At 41.3% G+C, this 20,469-nt stretch overlaps 1 protein-coding gene across 4 annotated transcripts in view; it reads right to left on the bottom strand.

The window, feature by feature from the left end:
* The window catches only part of ZYG11B (zyg-11 family member B, cell cycle regulator), an 87,662-nt gene extending 76,715 nt beyond the window's left edge, over positions 1 to 10,947 (bottom strand). Inside the window, exon 1 of one of the 4 annotated variants that reach the window (XM_049093888.1) lies at positions 10,687 to 10,947. In XM_049093888.1, coding sequence (XP_048949845.1) covers positions 10,687 to 10,932 — 246 coding nt within the window. In that variant the 5' untranslated portion in view covers positions 10,933 to 10,947. Of the gene's footprint in view, positions 1 to 9,920; positions 10,143 to 10,411; positions 10,552 to 10,686 lie in introns of those variants that run through there. The other 3 variants (XM_025420033.3, XM_049093889.1, XM_025420032.3) reach the window with 3 other exon arrangements.
* Positions 10,948 to 20,469: the final 9,522 nt, after the last annotated feature.

Below are 20,469 nucleotides of genomic sequence, written 5' to 3' on the forward strand. Positions count from 1 at the left end.
TGTGAAACAGGCTCAAAATCTCATCTCCTACCTGAAATGTTCTTAAACCTGACAAATCCTCCAAGAGAAGACAGAGCTCTAATAGTGCTTTTTTTTTTTTTTTTTTGTATACCTGGATGATTTTTTTTCTTAAGACTGAGCCAGAAACCAGTGAATACAAAGATTACAAACTTGATACTTTTATGATTAAAAACAGTTTATCGACATTTATCTGGAGGATTGTGTAATATTGTTCTGAAAAGTAATGGTATGGGAATCAGCCTTCCTAGTTTAAAGTGCCAGCTCTATTACTTACAAAATGATATAATCTCAGGGAAAGTACCTAATCTCCCTGCACCTCAGTTTTACGAACTGTAAAATGCAGACATTAACAGTATTTACATCATAGGATTATTGTCAGAATTAAATAAATTCTAAGTGCAAGACACTGAGAACAGGGATAAATTAACTACTCAGTAAATACTACCTATTATTATAGAATATAAAGTCTATAGAACAAAGCTGTGTTTTGTTCACTGCTGTATTCCCAGAGCCTAAAATAATCCTACAACATAGTGGGCACTCAATGTTTATTGAATGAACAAATGAACAGTCAAGCACAAATTTATTGATAAGTATATTTAAAATACATTTTCCCCTAGATAAAAAAAGATTGTGTGTCCATAGAGAAATATTAAGTCCTAAGTCTAGCCCTGAAATTAAAGCATGGGAATGAAAGACAGACAAGTGTCATGAGTTCATGGGTATAAGAAACTTCAGGTATTGGACAATCTTTGACTCCTCATTTTAGTAGTAGTCCATGGGAAATCTCTTGTTAGTTTATTGGTTTGGGGCTGGGGGCCGGGAGAGAGGAGGTGTTTTGTTTTGTTTTGTTTTGTTTTTGTATTTTCTACTACTGATTCAACCACCTCAGACTTTTAGCAATGAACATCTAAGATAACCTTAGATACGATCTAAATCCTTTATCTTCTCCTTCCCCAAACACAACCAGTATACAAATAAGGAAGAAGTTCAAGAAAGTAATACCAAAGGCACAGATATATTGTGTTCAAAGGTACAGATATATCAAACTATTTGGCATGGACTATGGGGACTTATTTTTCTTTTTTAAAAACCATTAACTACTCCTAAAAGATCCCTAGATGCTGATAAAAATGCACGTAAGGCAAGCTTCTTACATGTATCACTTCAAGGTCTGGCCAGTGTGACAAGCAGCTATGTGCTAAAGGGCAAGGAGCTATAGTTCTATCTTTTTAGATCAAGGCCTGGAAAGGTAAATAAACTCCCTTCCCTTCCACCTTAACTCATGTAATAAAACAATCTAAGAAACAAAATAAAAATTCAGGTCAGTAATCACTAAGTATATGAGCAGATCATAGGAATGGCAAACTCAGAGATACTTCAGCATTATTTTTCTCTTAACTGCTAGCATGAGTTTTGAAATACAATACGGTAAACAGAGAAGCCAGGTTAATAATGGAAAGAACTGGGCTTGCAGTCAATTCTGGCTCTGCTACTTACTAGCTGTGTGATCTTAAGAAAATAACTTCTCAGTTTTCTTATCTGTAAAACTGGTGCTAAACTTCTATCTTGATTACTTCACAAAATGGTAATGAAGAATAAGTGGGATATGCATATGAAAATGCCTTTAAAATGCTAAAGTACTATGCAAATATTAAAATAAAATTTTTTTTGTGTAAAAAGTTAGGTAATATATTCATGGAGATCAGAGCTCAAGTACCCTGCTCCCACAGTACCATAGATAATAGAATGTATCTTTATCTTGCTAGAATCTTGCCATATTTTTTGAAGAGGTGTAGGGGATCATAGAGAAGAAATTTACTACAATTTTTTCATTTTAGAGATTTTTTTTTTTTACATTTTTATTTATTTATGATAGTCACAGAGGGAGAAGGAGAGAGAGGCAGAGACATAGGCAGAGGGAGAAGCAGGCTCCATGCACCGGAAGCCCGACGTGGGATTCGATCCCAGGTCTCCAGGATCGCGCCCTGGGCCAAAGGCAGGCGCCAAACCGCTGCGCCACCCAGGGATCCCCGATTTTAGAGATTTTTATATGGAAGCATAGAGAGTGAAATGATTTGCCAAAGGTTAGAAGTTCTATGAAAAGAGAAAAACAAAACAAAACAAAAAAAAAAAAAAAAAAGGGATCCCTGGGTGGCGCAGCGGTTTAGCGCCTGCCTTTGGCCCAGGGCACGATCCTGGAGACCCGGGATCGAATCCCACGTCGGGCTCCCAGTGCATGGAGCCTGCTTCTCCCTCTGCCTGTGTCTCTGCCTCTCTCTCTCTCTCTATGTGACTATCAAAAATAAATAAAAAATAAAAAAAAAAGAAAAGAAAAGAGAAAAACTGATATTATATAACCAAGAATATTCGGACTTTAAAAATGTCCCTAGCAAAGGAGAATACTACATTGCACAGGTATTAAGATGCTAGAGAGCTAAGAAAAATGTTTGTACAAGGGAGAACTAGAGAGTTAAAAAGAAAAAAAACAGATGATCTTTATACAGAGCTAACAAAATGTCTAAATAATTAACTACCCCTCTAGATTTACGAGTAACTGATTCTTTACTATCTGTGTTTAAATATTCTATTCTCTGAAAAGACATCTCCACAAATTAGACAAATAATTTGAAAGTGGGCAGCCCGGGTGGCTCAGCGGTTTAGTGCCACCTTCAGCCCATGGTGTGATTCCTGGAGACCCAGGATGGAGTCCCGCATCGGGCTCCCTGCGTGGAGCCTGCTTCTCCCTCTCTGCCTGTGTCTCTCCCTCTCTCTCTCTGTCTCTCATGAATAAATAAATAAAATCTTTAAAAAATAATAATAATAATTTGAAAGTGTTTATACAAAAACATTGCTTAGCAATTCATCTCAAAATCATTTGGCTTCCTCCCCAACTCTTCCTCCTTAACTCTTCTAGACAGAAACATACATATAGCCCAGATCGAAAGTATCACTTGGACTAGTAAGAGAAACTATCTGATCCAAAATTTCTTGCCCACCAAACCTCTTTTTTCCCTAAGGGGATCTGCACAAGAGTATTCACCTTTTTTTCTCTCTTTCATTACTCACATCTCAGTTAACATTACCTTATGCTATTCTCTACAAAGTGCACACACTCTTTTACTAAACAAATATTTATCTACTTCTCAGGCATTATGCTAAGTGCTTAAAACATGCAGTTAAGAAAAACAGGAGGCTCCGTTACTGTCCTTGTCCTCAAAGAGCTCACAATCTGAAGAGATAGCCACTTTCCTTAACAAACAATACGAAGTACAGGAGAAGCATATAAAAAGGAGCAACCCAAGGCTGCTTGGAGGTAACCGAAGGCTTTGCAAAGAAGATAGGCCTTAAAGGGATTCTGAAGGTTTAATAGTCAAAGAGTCAAAAAAGGGAGACAGCATTCTTGACAAAAGAAACAGTGTAAGGGGGGTGGGGTAGAAACAGTGTAAGCTAAATTTAAGGGCACAAAAAACTCATAATGTGTGCTCAGTGTTACAGAGCAGAAAATGCAAAGACTTTTTTCATAAAATGATTAGGTCATTAGATTAAAAGATTAGATAAGAGTCCTAGTATACTATGCAAAACAATCATTTTACAACTATTTGCTGAGCCCCTACCATGTGCTAGACACTGCCAAGAACACAGGATACAGATCTTTGTAGACCCACTGTTGTACACATATATGGTTGCCACCTGAGTTGAGCAGTACAACCTGTGTGGCCCTAGCAATCCTATAAGGCCTCTATAAACTAGGAGGACTCAAACTGCAGGCTCCTTAGTATGGTAGAGTGCACAATACTACACACATACCAAGTATGCTCTCTACACAATAAAATTTTGAAATATACACAACTTTCAATGTTGTTAAAATTAAGAGTGCAGTATCATTTTAAAAGTTAAAAACAGAACTATCATGTTATCTAGCTATCACACTACTGGGTATTTACCCAAAGAACACAAAAACACTACTTCAAAGGGATACATGCACCCCTATGTTTACAGCAGCATTATTTACAATAGCCAAGACATGGAAGCAGCCCAAGTGTCCATCAATTGATGAATGGATAAAGAAGATGTCATAGGGATGCCTGTGTGGCTCAGTGATTGAGCATCTGCCTCTGGCTCAAGCATGATCCTGGGGTCCTGGGATTGAGTCCCACAACAGGCTCCCTTTGGAGAGCCTGCTTCTCCCTCTGCCTGTGTCTCTGCCTCTCTCTATTTCTCATGAATAAAATCTTAAAAAAAAAAAAAAACAAGATGTGATATATGCATTGTGTATGTATACACACATACATACACAATGGAATACTATTCAGTCATTAAAAAAAGAAAATCTTGCCATTTGCAATGCCATGGATGGAGCTAGAAAGTATAATGCTAAGTGAAATAAGTCAAAGACAAACACCAAATGATTTCACTCATGTAAAATTTTAGAAACAAAACAGAGACAGTCAAAACAAAAAACAGACTTTTAATTATAGAGAACAATCTGATAGTTACCAGAGGGGAGAGGATCGGCGTATAGATTAAATAGGTGATGGAAATTAAGGTGTGCACTTGTGATGAGTACCAGGTGATTTACAGGAACTGTTGCCATTACTATACTGTACACCTAAAACTGTTAATTAACTGGATTAAAACAAAGACTTGGAAAAAAAAAAAAAAAAAAAAAAAAAAAAACAAAGACTTGGGATCCCTGGGTGGTGCAGCGGTTTGGCACCTGCCTTTGGCCCAGGGCACGATCCTGGAGACCCGGGATCGAATCCCACGTCGGGCTCCTGGTGCATGGAGCCTGCTTCTCCCTCTGCCTGTGTGACTATCATAAATTTAAAAAAAAAAACAAAACAAAACAAAACAAAAAAAAGACTTAAAAATGAAATAAAAAAAAAACAAAACTAAGAAATGCAGTGATAGTTACATCCAATTTGACTTTAAAAAAAAAAGAGAGATTTTATTTATTTATTCATGAGACACCCAGAGAGAGGCAGGGACATAGGCAGAGGGAAAAACAGGCTCAATGCAAGGAACCTGCTGTGAGACTCAATCCTGGGACTCCAGGATCACACCCTGAGCCAAAGGCATCTATCTGCTCAACCGCTGAGCCACCCAGGAGTCCCCAATTTGACCTTTCATTTATTGAAAATGAACGGTCTATTCTTCCAATATTTTATTTGTGGAGACAGGCCTACAAGTAGCAGCCTAAAACTACTCCTTTTGTCATACAGAAATAAAACAGAATAATTTAAAAAAAAACCTTTTGATGTTTTAAGTATAAAAATGTGAGAAATTCACATTTGTTAAAGTCAGTTATCTATTTTAATGCCATAAACATAGTTAAATTCAATCTACATGGTAATATATACTCATTTTAAAATATGACAAATAATGCTTTATCTTACATTAATGTGTCGTTAAATAGAAAAAGGCTGAAATTTGTTTTATTATATTTTGTTCAATATACTATTAAGTGAACTACATAAGTAATTTATTTTTTTTACATAAGTAATTTAAAAGTAAAGTATATTTTACTTAAAATTACTCCTTATACCAGAGAAAATCTATTTTAAAAAAACAAGTAAGTTTGTGAAGTGCTGATTCTTTTTACATGACCTAATATATGACCTTTGGGAGACCTGTTTGTAAATAAAAGACTTTGTATAGTAAATTTTCTTTAGAATTCGCATAAATCCCTAATAGCAACATATATGAAAACTGAGGGAATGCCTGGATGGCTCAGCGGTTAGGTACATCTGCTTTCCGCTCAGGGCATGACCCCAGGATCCGGAATCGAGTCCACATCGGGCTCCCTGAATGGAGCCTGCTTCTCCCTCTGTGTCTCTGCCCTCTCTCTGTGTCTCTCATAAATAAATAAATAAATATCTTTAAAAAAAAATAAAAAGAAAACTGAGGCTCAGTGAGCAAAACTGCAAAAGCTATTAGTGATTCTGTGCTTCTTCTACAACTCCGTAATAATCCCTCTATGGAAGATTCACTTAGCCAAAAAGTGGTGTACTTTAGCACCACTCTAACTTCATATTTTTTTTTCCTTATATTCTCCTTCCTCCATTTAAATCACCACCACCAGTGGAGATGCAGATCACCATGCATCTCTCATGAATAAAATAAATAATAAATAAATAAATAATTAAAAATTGAGAAACAAATCACCACCATAACAAGCCTAGGGTGAAAGTTCACACACTTATTTTCACCTGGAGTAGTGTAAAGCTCTTCCCACCCCAAACCATGTTTCATATTGATTTAGAGTAATAACCTTCAAAATCTCTTATTATATTCCTTCAGACAAGAAAACCTTCCAAGATACTTTGAGTCTTTACAGTGAGGCCAAAACTCCTAAACCTATGACTTTTTTTTTTTAATTTTTATTTATTTATGATAGTCACACACACACACACACAGAGAGAGAGAGAGAGAGAGAGGCAGAGACACAGGCAGAGGGAGAAGCAGGCTCCATGCACCGGGAGCCTGACGTGGGACTCGATCTCGGGTCTCCAGGATCGCGCCCTGGGCCAAAGGCAGGCGCCAAACCGCTGCGCCACCCAGGGATCCCCTAAACCCATGACTTAAGGTCCTCCATGATCTGACCCTAGCCAAAGCTCAGCTAGTCTCTTCTTCTCCCGTCCCCTCAATACTAGAGCCATCCATTTCCCAGAATACATCATGCCTGTTCTGGTCCCAGTTTTTATGCTTAAGCTGGTCCCTTTGCCAAGAATAACCTTCCTTCCCAAACTCTTAGCCAAACTTAAACCCCGCTTGTCAAAACCCCCAATTCAAATGTTCCTTTTTCAACAATGCCTCCATGACTTTCTGATCATCCCCAAAGTCATTAATTCACTTAGCAAATATTTACTGAGCACATATAATGTACCAGGCACTATGTGTTTTTCTTTTAAGATTTTATTTATTTATTCATGAGAGACACAGAGAGAAGCAGAGACACAGGCAGAGGGAGAAGCAGGCTCCCCACAAGGAGCACAATGTGGGACCCGATCCCAGGACTCCGGGATCATGACCGGAGCCGAAAGCAGATGCTCAACCACTGAGCCACCCAGGTGCCCAGAAGTATTAAAGATACAATGGTGAGCCAAACAAACATGGTCTCTACCTTCACAGAGGTAGTATTTTTCTCACTGGGTTCCAATGAGGGTTAAATGACAGAAAATAAAGCACTTAAAACAGGGCCTATATATATACAATCTTGTTCAATAAATATTAGCCTAATCATACTACCTAAAAGAGTTGCCACTCTCATACCTTTGACCCTTAAACAGCACGGGTCTGAACTATGTCCGCTTATACACAGAGTTTTTACAATATGGTCCTGTAAATGTATTTGCTCTTCCTTATGATTTTCTTAGTAACATTTTTTTTCTATCTTACAAGGGTACAGTTTATAATACATACAACATATGTATTAATTGACTATGTTATTAGTAAGGTTTCTAGTCAACAGTAGGCTATATTAGTAGTTTTGGGGGAGGTGAAAGTTATACTGGGATTGTTAATTTTTTTTAATTTTTCAATTTTTAATAAATAAGAATAAAAAGTGTGAACTACATCTTAAGCCTGTGTTCCTCAAAGTGTTGGTTACGGAACAGGAACATCAGCATAACATTAGAAATGCAAACTATCAGGCCCTATTCCAACCTAATAAATCAAACTCAGGAAGTGGTAGTACAAGCCCTCCAGCTGATTCTGATTTATGTTAAAGTCTGAGAACCCTTGTTTTAGATATCTTACCTATCTTACCTACTCAAAACACAATAATGAAAATTTTGAAAAATATAAAATACAAAGCTTTATAATAATGTTTAACTCTATTTACTTAGCACTTATTACATATATTACACAAGGAAATAAAAAAGAGTAGCCTCTACCGGTAATTCTCAGTTCATTATAAGCTAATATTATGCATTCTCTTCACTTCTCCCAGACTTATACTCTTATTCTGCATGTATATGTTTTAACAAGTAAAGAAATTCAAGTTAGTTGCAGGCAAAGTTGAAATTATAGTCATGCCTAATGTATCTTTTTGGTCAAACTTTCTACTATACATCCTCATTTCCTCATCTCTCCATGCTAAGTAAAGGTAATCTGCTACCTATAATACATCCTAATTACTTTCTACTCACATTCACAACAAAGCATTCTTTGCCTTCCCAGAATGATCTATACAAATCATATTTTTATTTCAGGCCCAGCTCAAATGACACTTTTGGATCCTAAATACTCAAAAACAGTTTAAATCTTCTCCCTCAGTACTCATACATTCATTCTCAGTGGAAAGGCCAATGCTTCCAAAAACCTAGAAATTTGGTATCTGAGGCAGGACAATTTACTTTATTCTAAAGAGATTATCACATCTTACTAAACTTATTTTTTGCACCAAAAATAAAATTCTCCAATTCAGTCTTTCTATGTAGTCCCCTAGTTGTCCCAAATTTCAGTTTAAGACCATACTTGTCAGATAGGAAAATAGATCACGAATCATTCAAGCACGTGTATGGCCTGGCACTGGGTATATCAGGAATAAGCAGGCACAAGGGCTGCCTGGGAAAACCCACATTTCAGAGGGAGAAGCAGGTTACCACAGGGACAGTGTGCTGGATTGTTAGTGAAGGGCTGTTGGGGAGACAGGCACAGAAGAACCTAAGAACGCAGTCAGTTAGGGAAAGCTCACAGATTAAATGATTTTATAATAAACCACTTTCCTAAAAATTAATGAGGTAAAAACAAAAATTGACTAACCTCCTAGAACACAATTACCAGGGCTTGGTTTTGATTAGAATAATCGTACTGCTCCCAGAGAGCAAAATTTAGATTGCTGTCTATGACAGAGCGATGTATTCATCAAATGTACAGCAAATCATGTGCAGCCCAACTCCACAAAAAACCAACTGAAGCCTCCACTTACTCTGAAACTGGGAGGAAAACATTTGCAAATATTCGAAGTGTCTGTCAACTAAAGGCAGAGAGAGCAAGACAAACCAGGTGTCGGAAGGTATCGCAGACACTGTCACAATCGGGCCGCCAGCCTGCTTTTCAGTCTTCAGATGCCCTCCCTGGTCGGCCTCCCAACAAATACAAACCGTTTGCTCTGAGTAATAATTAAGCCTGAAAATAAACATTTTTGGATTTCCCGACCTGTACCTCTACATTAAAACACGCTCAAAATAAAAATACACTTCAAAACATGTTTGATTATTCTTCAAAGGCTAGCAGCTATCTCAAAAGGTCACGGGACGGACGCGGCCGCCACCCCGCCTCGCTCCTCAGCACCGTAGCCCAGGATCGCCACGACCCTGGGCGGTAAGCGTCCAGGCCCTCCCGGTGCCGGTGCCGGTGCCGCTGCCCCTGCCCCTCGACAAAACCGCAGAGCAACAAGAAAGCCTACGACTGTCTACGTGCCCGCCTCGAGTTGCTCTGCTCCTGGGAGGCAGCCGCGCTCGAGCTGCTCCCAGCCCGGACCCGGAGCCGCGGGAGGCCGCGGGGCGAACCCCGAGGGACGGGAGCCAGGCAAGGAGCAGCAGCGAAGGCGGGAGGGAGGGAGGACCGCAGGGGCAGAGCCCAAAACAGGCGAAGAGGCAAGACGGTAGAGGAGAAACGGAAGGTCAGGTTAAAGGACGAGGAGGGGCGGCAAGGGGACGCGAACGCGGCTGTCACCGGGGAGCGCTGGGCGGGGGCGCGCACGCACCCCGGCAGGCCCGGAGCGCGGGAGGACGAGCGGGGCGCCGGCGGGGCAGGGCTGAGGTAAGCGCCGGCCGAGGCGGCCCCCGGGCAGCGACGCGCAGGCCGCAGGCCGTGGGGCGGGGGCGGGGGCGGGCGCGGCGGCGGCGGCGGCGGCGGCGGCTCCGGCTCGGCAGGCCGCGCTCCCTCACCATGGCTGCGCCGGCCTGGTCCTCGGGCACGCAGCCTCCGTCCTGGGCGCGGCGGCGGGCCGGACCCGAGCCCGCCCCCAGGCTGAGCCGGCGCGGGGGCTCCAGGAGGCTCCGGGCGGCGGCGGCGGCGGCGGCTCCGGGCTCGGCCCAGGCCTCGGCCTCCTTCCCTCAGAAGCTGGAAGTGCAGCAGCCGCAGCCGCAGCCCGAGCCCGAGCGCAGACTCCGCCCCCGCGAGGCCCCGCCCCCACTGGCCGGCCGGCGCTTGGCCCCGCCTCCGCCCGCACTGCGCAGACTCCGCGGAGTCCCGACCGCGCGCCTGACCTCTGGGTTCTGCCCGTTGCCAGGCCCTTAAAGGAGCCACAGCCCCTCAAATCCTAGCTTCCCTCTAAAAATTGTGGCCTTAGACGTTACGTCATAGCAGGAGATTGGAGCAGTCACTCGTTTAAGTAACCTATAGCCCCTTGCGTTTCCGGTTCATTGTCTTTCGTTACCATTGTCAGGATTTTTGGAGATTTCCGTTCCCAGATAATTCTGGAAGCGCCTTCGCACTTCAGGTTCCTCGCCACTGGGGATCACCCGTCCTCAGCCTCGGTGCCCTGCTCTCAGCCCGGCCCTCGTTACCTACGGTTGCGGCCCCTGCGTAACCTCAGTTTTAGTCATTCACCCCTCCCATCACAGCCCCCTTCATTTCTAGCTTTCTTCTCTGAGACCCCAATCCAAACCTTCCTCGACTCCTCCAAGACTCAGAATCCACTGATCCTACTACCGTTTCACTACTCCTCGCGGTTCTAAAGCTCTCACTTCCGTCCTTGAAGGTCCTTGAGTGTAGACGGTCGTCCAGGGCGGCCCGGGTGGCGCAGCGGGTTAGCGCCGCCTGCAGCCCAGGGCGTGGTCCTGGAGACCCGGGATCGAGTCCCGCGTCGGGAGCCCGCTTCTGCCGGTCTGTGTCTCTCGACGAGTATATAAATAAAATCTCTAAAAAAAAAATTCCACCAGGAAAATAATCGTCCATCAGGAAAGTAATTCCTAGGTATTAGCCTTTCTTCCTCCAATCCTGCTCTCCTTCCCTTGTGCTCACCTGATGAAACTAAGCCTAAACGTACAGCAAAACCCAAGGACGGTGGGGGGGAAATCCAGAATCATACTGACTCGGCTCTCTTTAAATCTGATAATCTGTTATCCTCAAATAGTCCTCCGATGCTTAGCTACATTTCTCCAGTTTTACACACCGTCCCACCCTACTAGATGACGATCTCGTACCTCTTTTCAAACCTTCCTCCCTCATCCTCACTTAACTGGTAATTTTGTTACTAATTCACTGAGGAAACGAAGCCCCCCACAACAAAGAGAGAACATCCACAAGTTCCCCACCAGCCACCAGGACTTCCAGCCTACCTCTCCTGCTCTGCCTGTAGTTCTACTCCTGGGTTCTGCCTTCCTTTCCTTAGTAGGCATGAGCCATTTCGCTTTTAATTGAGGTCAAACTCTTAGTTCTTCTCAAACTACCTGTACTAAAAGACTTTTTTTCTCTGATCTCAAACCTCATTTTTATAAAATGCAATAAAAATTAATGACTAAAGCAACTTAAATTTAAAAAGGGATCCCTGGGTGGCGCAGCGGTTTGGTGCCTGCCTTTGGCCCAGGGCACGATCCTGGAGACCCGGGATCGAATCCCACATCGGGCTCCTGGTGCATGGAGCCTGCTTCTCCCTCTGCCTATGTCTCTGCCTCTCTCTCTCTGTGACTATCATAAAATAAAAAATAAATAAATAAAAATTAAAAAAAAATAAAAATAAAAAGAGACCTACAGGGCAGCCCTGGTGGTTCAGCGGTTTAGCGCCGCCTTCGGCCCAGGGCGGGATCCTGGAGACTCTGGACGAGTCCCACGTCCGGCTCCCTGCGTGGAGCCTGCTTCTCCCTCTGTTGTGCCCAAGATTGCGAATCCGAGAAACTACCAAGGAGCCGACACCGATGCAAGGCGCACGAGGGTTTATTAGCAAGCTCGAGCTTGGGTCCAAGTATACCCAACACAGCGGAGCAGGGACTTGGACCCCCAAAGTGGGTTACAGCTGGGTTTTTTATAGGCTGGTCTAGGGGATTTTCAGAAGGGATGGAGGAATTTCTCAAGTTCTATTTACATTCTGATATGGGGCTTTCAAGGGCACTGAGCTCTGTTCTCATTCTAATATGGGACTTTCTACCACGGGTGTGGGCTCCGTTGTCTTTCTGATATGGGATTCCCTGCCGAGGACATTGAGGACATTCTGCAGTTTTTCCTATAAAGTTCAGCTCTTATTCACAGGGGCCTAAGATGGCTGTACTTGTGCTAATGCTAAACTTGAGGTGGAATGGCCTTGATTTTTCTCGGTCTCCACACCTCTGCCTGAGTCTCTGCCTATCCCTCTATGTTCTCATGAATAAATAAATAAAAATCTTTAAAAAATAAATAAAAATAAAATTAAAAATAAAAAGAGACATACAGAATGCAAGCCCAGATTTTTTTTTACCATATTCACCATTTTTATTTTCTTTTCTTTTATTTTTTTTTAATTTTTATTTATTTATGATAGTCACAGAGAGAGAGAGAGAGAGAGAGAGAGGCAGAGACACAGGCAGAGGGAGAAGCAGGCTCCATGCACCGGAAGCCTGATGTGGGATTCGACCCCAGGTCTCCAGGATCGCGCCCTGGGCCAAAGGCAGGCGCCAAACCGCTGCACCACCCAGGGATCCCCATATTCACTATTTTTAACTGTACAGTTCAATGGCATTAATTAAGTGCATTCACATTGTTAAGCCACCATCAAACACCATCCAGCTCCAGAACTATTTTCATCTTGCAAAACTGAAACTCTGTACCCATTAAACAATAACCCCTTATTCTCTCCTCATCCAGCCCCTGACAGCCACCATTCTACTTTCTGTATCTATGAATTTGATAACTCTATGTCAGACTTTTTGTTATTAAATTCCATAGACAAAATTTTTCTGTTAAATTGCTCTAAAACCTTATAAATATTTATTCTGTTTCTACTGTGAATTGGTAACAAGCTGTCCACAGACCTTCTCTAGTCCACAGATCATACATTCAGTAGCATAATGCTGAGTCCCACATGGTTTCATTTCTTTAAAGACATCTATCCAGGAATTCATCCTATCTTCTACATCATAATTTTGTTTTTCTTTCCTATTGACATACCAACACAGACTTATTTCTAACATATCAAAAAAATAAAAACAAAAACACCTCTCTTGACCCAGTTCTGATTCTCCAGCCTGCTTCATTTCTCTGCCCTTCTTTCCGCCAAAATCTCATAAAGGTAGCCTGTGCTGTGCTGCTCAATGTCTTGATTTCCTTTCTCCCATATTCTATGGGCCCATCCTCTACCACTCCACTGAAACGTTCTTATCAAGGCCACCAGTGACATAATTTTTAACATCAATTTTCACTCTTACTTGACCTACCATGAGCACTAGAAACAGTTTTCTTCCTCCTTGGCTATCATGGCATTCCACTGCCCTGGATCTTCTATCTCACTGGCTGTTCCTGGCTTCTCCACATTTCTCTGACCTCCTAAACACTGCCTCAGTCAATACTTTGATATTTTATCTTTTCATTTATACTCACTCCTTGATTATTTTTTTTAAAGATTTTATTTATTTATTCATAGACACACAGAGAGAGAGAGAGAGACAGAGACAGAGACAGAGACAGAGACAGAAAGACAGAGACACAGGCAGAGGGAGAAGCAGACTCCATGCAGGGAGCCCGATGTGGGACTTGATCCCAGGTCTCCAGGATCAGGTCCTGGGCTGAAGGCGGCGCTAAACCGCTGAGCCACCTGGGCTGCCCTCACTCCTTGATTATTTTATCCCATCATATTACTTTAAATATGATCTATGTAGGGTTAATCCCCAAAATTACACATCCATTCCAGCCAGACCTCTGTTCTGAATTTCAGACTTAGATATCCAACAACCAACCACACATCTACCCTTATAAGTCTAGTAGATTTCTAATATACATAGTAGCCACCCAATAGACTTCCCCTCAAGTCCTGTAGGCCATAAGTAAGCCAAGAAATAGCAAAGGGAATAAGACTACTAATATTAGCTTTGACCAGTCATGATTTAATCTCTATGTCTGATCTAGGAGTCACCTTACCTGGAGAGCCGGTGGTAGTGGAGGAAAATCACCATTAAAAAAATTAGGGTTCTGGGACACCTGGGTGGCTCAACGGTTGAGCATCTGCCTTTGGCTCAGGGCATGATCCTACAGTCCTGGGATCGAGTTCCACATCGGGCTCCCTGCATGGGGCCTGCTTCTCCCTATGCCTGTCTCTGCCTGTCTCTGTGTCTCTCATGAATAAATAAATAAAATCTTTTTTAAAAAATTAGGGTTCTGCCACCAAGAAAGAATGGAGCCATAGCTGATCTGTAATCAATGACATAAAATAGAAAGTCCAAAAATATGTTCAAATATTCATAGGAATTTAGTATGATAACAGTAAAATTTTAGGTCAGTTAAAAAAAAAAAGGTAGTAGCATTTTTGGTGTTAGAATAACTGCATAGCCATTTAGAAAAAAATTAACTTGGATCTATACCTCACAGTATTTACCAAGATAAATTTCAAATACTTCAAAGATTTAAATGTAAAAAAATAAATAAATAAACTGAAAAATACTTAATGGAGTCATGGGAGAAATTTTTATAATCTCAAAGTGAGGAAGGTCTTTTAAAATATATATTAAAAGGGTGCCTGGGTGGCTCAGTGTTTGAGAGTCTGCCTTCAGCTCAGGGCGTGATCTTGGAGACCTGGGATCGAGTGCCACATTGGGCTTCCTGCATGGAGCCTGCTTCTCCGTCTGCCTGTGTCTGCCTCTCTCTCTCTGTGTCTCATGAATAAATTTTAAAAATCTTTAAAAATAGGGGATCCCTGGGTGGCGCAGCGGTTTGGCGCCTGCCTTTGGCCCAGGGCGCGATCCTGGAGACCCGGGATCGAGTCCCACGTCGGGCTCCCGGTGCATGGAGCCTGCTTCTCCCTCTGCCTGTGTCTCTGCCTTTCTCTCTCTCTCTGTGACTATCATGAATAAATAAATAAAAAATCTTTAAAAAAAAAAAATCTTTAAAAATATAAAATAAAATATATATTTTTTAAAAAGTGGTTGCTATAAAAGATTGGCAAATTTAACTATGTAGAAATAAAAAGTGTTTATAAGGCAAAAGCCACCTTAAGAAAAGAAAGATGATTATAAACATGTTTGCATTTCGTATCATAGGAAATTAAACAAAATTTTTAAAAAATCCAAGGGGTAAAATATGCAACAAATATAAACTGGTAGTTCATAGAAAAAGAAATAGAAAGGGCTCTTAAATGTTCACTCTTACTTGCAATAAAATAAATGCAAATTTTTTGAGAAATGCAAATTAGAATTTGTTTGAAATGCTGTTTTTCATCTATCAGATTGGCAAAGATATACAAAACTGATAAGACGGTAGTGGCAAGGGCAGCTTGATACATACTCTTCTATTTTGTTTGTGGGAGTGTAAATTGGAACAACTTCTATGGAAGACAATTTGAGGGAGGTATTTATCAAACTTTATTTTTTATTTGTTTAAGATTTATTTATTTGAGAAAGAGCAAGAGAGCATGTGATGGAGTGGGTGGAGAGGCAGACTTCAAGCAGAGTCCCTGCTGAGCCCTACCAGGTGCTCTATCCCAGGACCCTGAGGTACAGGTCTGAGCCAAAAACCAAGAGTCTGATGCTCAACTGACTGAGCCACCCAGGTGCCCCTATCAAATTTTTAAATGGCCATTCCCTTTGACTCAAAAATTCCACTTCTAACAAGCTCTGTTTATAACAAAAGACTGAAAAAAAACTTAATTGTTTATTGATAAACTGTTAAATAACAATGTATTCCTACAGCACATACTCTGCTACCACAAAGAACAAGTTCTTTATGTAATGATATAAAATTGCTTTCAAGCTCTATAGCTAAGTGAAAGAGTAGTCTTAATGTATATTGCATACTATCATTCCTGTAAGAAGTGATGGTAGTAAGACATATACATCATTACTTATATACACAGAGAATATCCCTGGAAGAATTTAAAAGAAACTGATACTATCAATTGTCCTATTGCTGCTGGAAAGGACAACTGGATGGCAAGAGACAGGTAGGAGGAAGAAGCCTATTCATAATATAAAATTTTGTGACTTTTGATTTTTTTAGGCTTTTTAAAAATTTTTTATTATTTATTTAAATAATCTATAGATCCAACATGGGGCTTGAACTCACAATCCTGAAATCAAGAGTAGCAACACTCTTCCAACTGACCCAGCCAGGTACCCCCTGTGTCTTTTGATTTTTTAACCATGAGGCTGTATTATCTATTATAAAAGTAAATAAGATTTGAGATAATCATTTGGAGGCACTTATTTATTTTACAAGTAAAATCATTTTTTACAATGAGGAATGACTTTAACTGATGTTCCTAATTAAAAAAAAAATTCCTACAGTCTTTTATTCTTGTTGAGTTAATGAGAACTAGATCAGTAGTTACTTACCATCAGTTTGATGATTATCTTGAGTTTGGTAAATTGGCCTTCTTTGGCAAATAGTTTATAACTTTAAGTGAATAAATATCATTTTCTACAACAAACATTCTAACTAATATAGTTTCTGATGTCAACTCATCATCTCAAGGTCACAAATAGAGATTCCTTGAAACTATTAAAATAAACCTTTTGATATTATTGGGAAGCTCTGCTCCTTTTGATAAACATAGAAACTCAACTTTATGAGGAAAGATTAAGTATAGCTTTAACTTAAATTAAAAGACAAATGGTATATAGTTGTGTGCTATTTTTTTCTCTGTGTAAACAGAAGTTAATGGTTAATTCAGTGTTTTGCCCTCTCAAAAACACTTGTACCCTTCAAAATTCCTGCTTTGAGTTTGTGGCCTTTTGTCTTAATCTAAGTACAATCAAGGCTTGTGAGTATCTATTTATTTATCCAGAAAGTCAACTGTTTACCAAATAGGGAAGATTTCTTCATGTTCTTGAATGATAGCTGTTATTATTATTATAAAGAGAATATCAATTTATTCCATTTTGCTTTAGAAATTAGAGCCAGAGGCAAAGGGATGTGAAAAAAAGGGGCCAATTGACAGGATGTTGGGGATGGATAAACAGGAGTTCCATGATTAGTTTAAAAATGGACTTGACAATCGGAGAAGGACAAACATTATATGGTCTCATTCATTTGGGGAATATAAATAATAGTGAAAGGGAATAGAAGGGAAGGGAGAAGAAATGGGTAGGAAATATCAGAAAGGGAGACAGAACATGGAAGACTCCTAACTCTGGGAAACGAACTGGGGATGGTGGAAGGGGAGGAGGGCGGGGGGTGGGGGTAAATGGATGACGGGCACTGAGGGGGGCACTTGATGGGATGAGCACTGGGTGTTATGCTATATGTTGGCAAATTGAACTCCAATAAAAAAAATTGAAAATATATTTTTAAAAAAACAATTTAATAAAGGGGATGGGGTACCTGGGTGGCTCAGTGGTTGAGTGTCTGCCTTTGGTTTAGGTCATGATCCCAGGGTCCTGGGATCCAGTCTCACATCAGGCTCCCTGCAGGGAGCCTGCTTCTCCCTCTGTCTGTGTCTCTGCCTCTCTTTCTGTGTCTCTTAATGAATAAATAAATAAAATCCTTTTAAAAAATTTAATAAAGGGGAAAACAAACACTGAGTATGATGGAAATTTCAACTGGCTACTCCTGAGTATGAGGTACATTCCAACCACTCAGAACCCAAGATTCGGGGCAGAAGTTCCCAATAAGCATCATCTATTAGGAAAAGTCCACCCTGGTTGGTGGCTGGCTACTCTCTGTGTAGAGCTAAGCACCATCAAAGGGATGTTTTCAGAGCTCAAAGTTGCAATCCAGATACGAACTCTAGCAATCCTCCTCGCAAAGTCAGAGCAGACAGTTTTTTTAAAAAGCAGTTTATCAGCCGGCCTCACATTTAATCCTCATAACAATACCCTGGAGCTGATAGAAGGGGTTACTATCTCATTTGATAGATGGGAAAACACAGGCTCAGAGATAGGAAACCCCACAAGTCAGCCATGAAAGAGCTAAATCTGAGCCCAGAGCTCATTCCACCGCCTCACAGCCTTGGAGAGGACTAGAATTTCTCCTGAGGATAAAAAGGGATAAAAATGGGAACCGAGGGTCTTTTTTTTTTTTTTTTTTAAGATTTTATTTATTTATTCATGAGAGACAGAGAGAGAGAGAGAGGCATAGGGAGAAGCAGAGAAGCAGGCTCCATGCGGGGAGCCCTACGTGGGACTCAGATCCCTGGGCTCCAGGACCACACCCTGGGCTGAAGGCAGACACTAAACTGCTGAGCCATCCAGGGATCCTCCCTGAAGGTCTTTCTAATGAGGAATTAATTTGTTACTATAATGTTTCTTGAACTTTAGTGTCTATCATAATCATCTAGAGCACTTGTTAAAGCAGTTTGCTAGGATGCTCCCCCAGAGTTTTTGATCCAAAATGCCTGGGTTGAGGCTCAAGATTTTGCATTTCTAGCACATTCCCAGGAGATGCTGATGATGCTGGTCCAGGAAGACACTGAGAGAGCCACTCTTTTTTTTAAGATTTTATTTATCCATTTATAGAGACACGGGCGGGAGGGGCCAGAGACACAGGCAGAGGGAGAAGCAGGCTCCACGCAGGGAGCCTGACGTGGGACTCGATCCAGAGTCCCCAGGATCAAACCCCGGGCTGCAGGCGGCGCCAAACCGCTGCGCCACCGGGGCTGCTGGAGAGTGCCACTCTTACTCTATTTTTCCTTTCAACTGTCTTCTGTCAGATGCCAGAAGCCAAATGAGGATGATTTGAGCAGGAAACAGAAGGGTTTTATACCTCTCTTGCCTGCTGCTGAGAGACAAGTGTGCTACCTCAGAATGAGACTGAGGAGCACTGTGCCAAGAGTTGGGTTGAATGCTAACCTCTGGCTGTGACATTGGGGAGGCGGGATTTAATACCTTTAAAACCATTTGGATGGGGCACCTGGATGGCTGTGTCGGTTAAGTGTCAACTCTTGGTTTTGGCTCAGGTCATGATCTTGAAGTTGTGGGCTCTGTGCTTAGTGTGGAGACTGCTTCAGATTCTCTCTCTCTCTCTCTCTCTCATTCACTCTCTCCCTCTCTATCAAATAAATAAATAAAATTTAAAAAGTTTTTTTTTTTTTTTTAAATTAGAGAGGGAGACAAACTATGAGACACTTTTAACTCTGGGAAACAAAGGGTTGTGGAAGGGGAGGTAGGCAGGGGGTTGGGGTGACTGGGTGACGGGCAATAAGGAGGGCAACCGATGGGATGAGCACTGGGTGTTATACTGTATGTTGGAAAATTGAATTTAAAATTAAAAAAAAAAAAGACCCCTTGGAACTCTGAGATGCTGAGGCCTTGGGCAAATCTTTCTTCTCTCTTGGCAGCAATTTGATCATCTGTAAAATGCCCTAAGGGGATGAGTGGTCAGGATGCGTAAGGTTCAAGGTGTCTGTCAGTTCAAACATTCTGGTCTAGCTAGAATCTTGATTTCTATATGTGCCTATGCTTCCAAGGTGGACGGAGAGTAGCTGATATTTAATATAGGCCACAGGACTCTGAGAAATGAGATCCAAAATTTATCTTATCTCTCCCCCAAACATGTTCTCCCCCTTCTGGTGCTCCCAGCTCAGAAACAGATGCCCAGAGTTTTTAAGGGTCACCCAGGAGTCATCTTTGACACCTTCCTTTCCCTCACCCCTTACAGCCAAGAAATCATCCAAATCCCACCAATTTTATCTCATAGGGGATCATAAGTTGGCACTCCAGGCATTTTTGTTCCCAGGGCAATATTCTTGCAGTAATATTCAGGATAGGTGAGATGTATATCTTTCCTTTAAAGGTGAAAGAAACATTATTGTCAAAGAGAAGAAATAAAAGGCAGATTATTGGGCAGATTAATTTTAGGAAACAGTGCACATATAAAAGTTGGGGATGTAGAAATTGTTCATGCTCTGCACCCCCTGGAAAGTCTTCATGAACCTCCAGGGGTGTGGGGTTGCAGTAACCTCAGTGGTCACTCTTCCACCCATCTTTATATATATATGAAACTCATCCTTTAAAATGTACAACTCAAGGGCACTTGGCTGGCTCAGTTGGAAGAGCCTGCAACTCTTGATCTCAGGGTCATGGCTTTGAGCCCCATGTTGAGTATAGAGATTATTAAATAAATAAGTAAATAAATAAATAAATGTACAGTTCAGTGGTTTTTAAGTAAAATCACAAAATTATGCAACCATCACCACTAATTGCAGAGATCCATACCCAACGGCAGTCATTCCCCATTCCTTCCTTCCCCTAGGCCCTGAAAACCACTAATCTCTGTTCTATCTCTATGGTTTTGGCTGTTCTGGGGATTTCATATAAATGGTACCATATAATATGTAGCCCTCTGTATCTAGCTTATTCCATTTAACATTATATTTTC

The sequence above is a fragment of the Canis lupus genome, chromosome 15 (assembly GCF_003254725.2).
Source record: "Canis lupus dingo isolate Sandy chromosome 15, ASM325472v2, whole genome shotgun sequence".
Taxonomy (NCBI): Eukaryota; Metazoa; Chordata; class Mammalia; order Carnivora; family Canidae; genus Canis; species Canis lupus.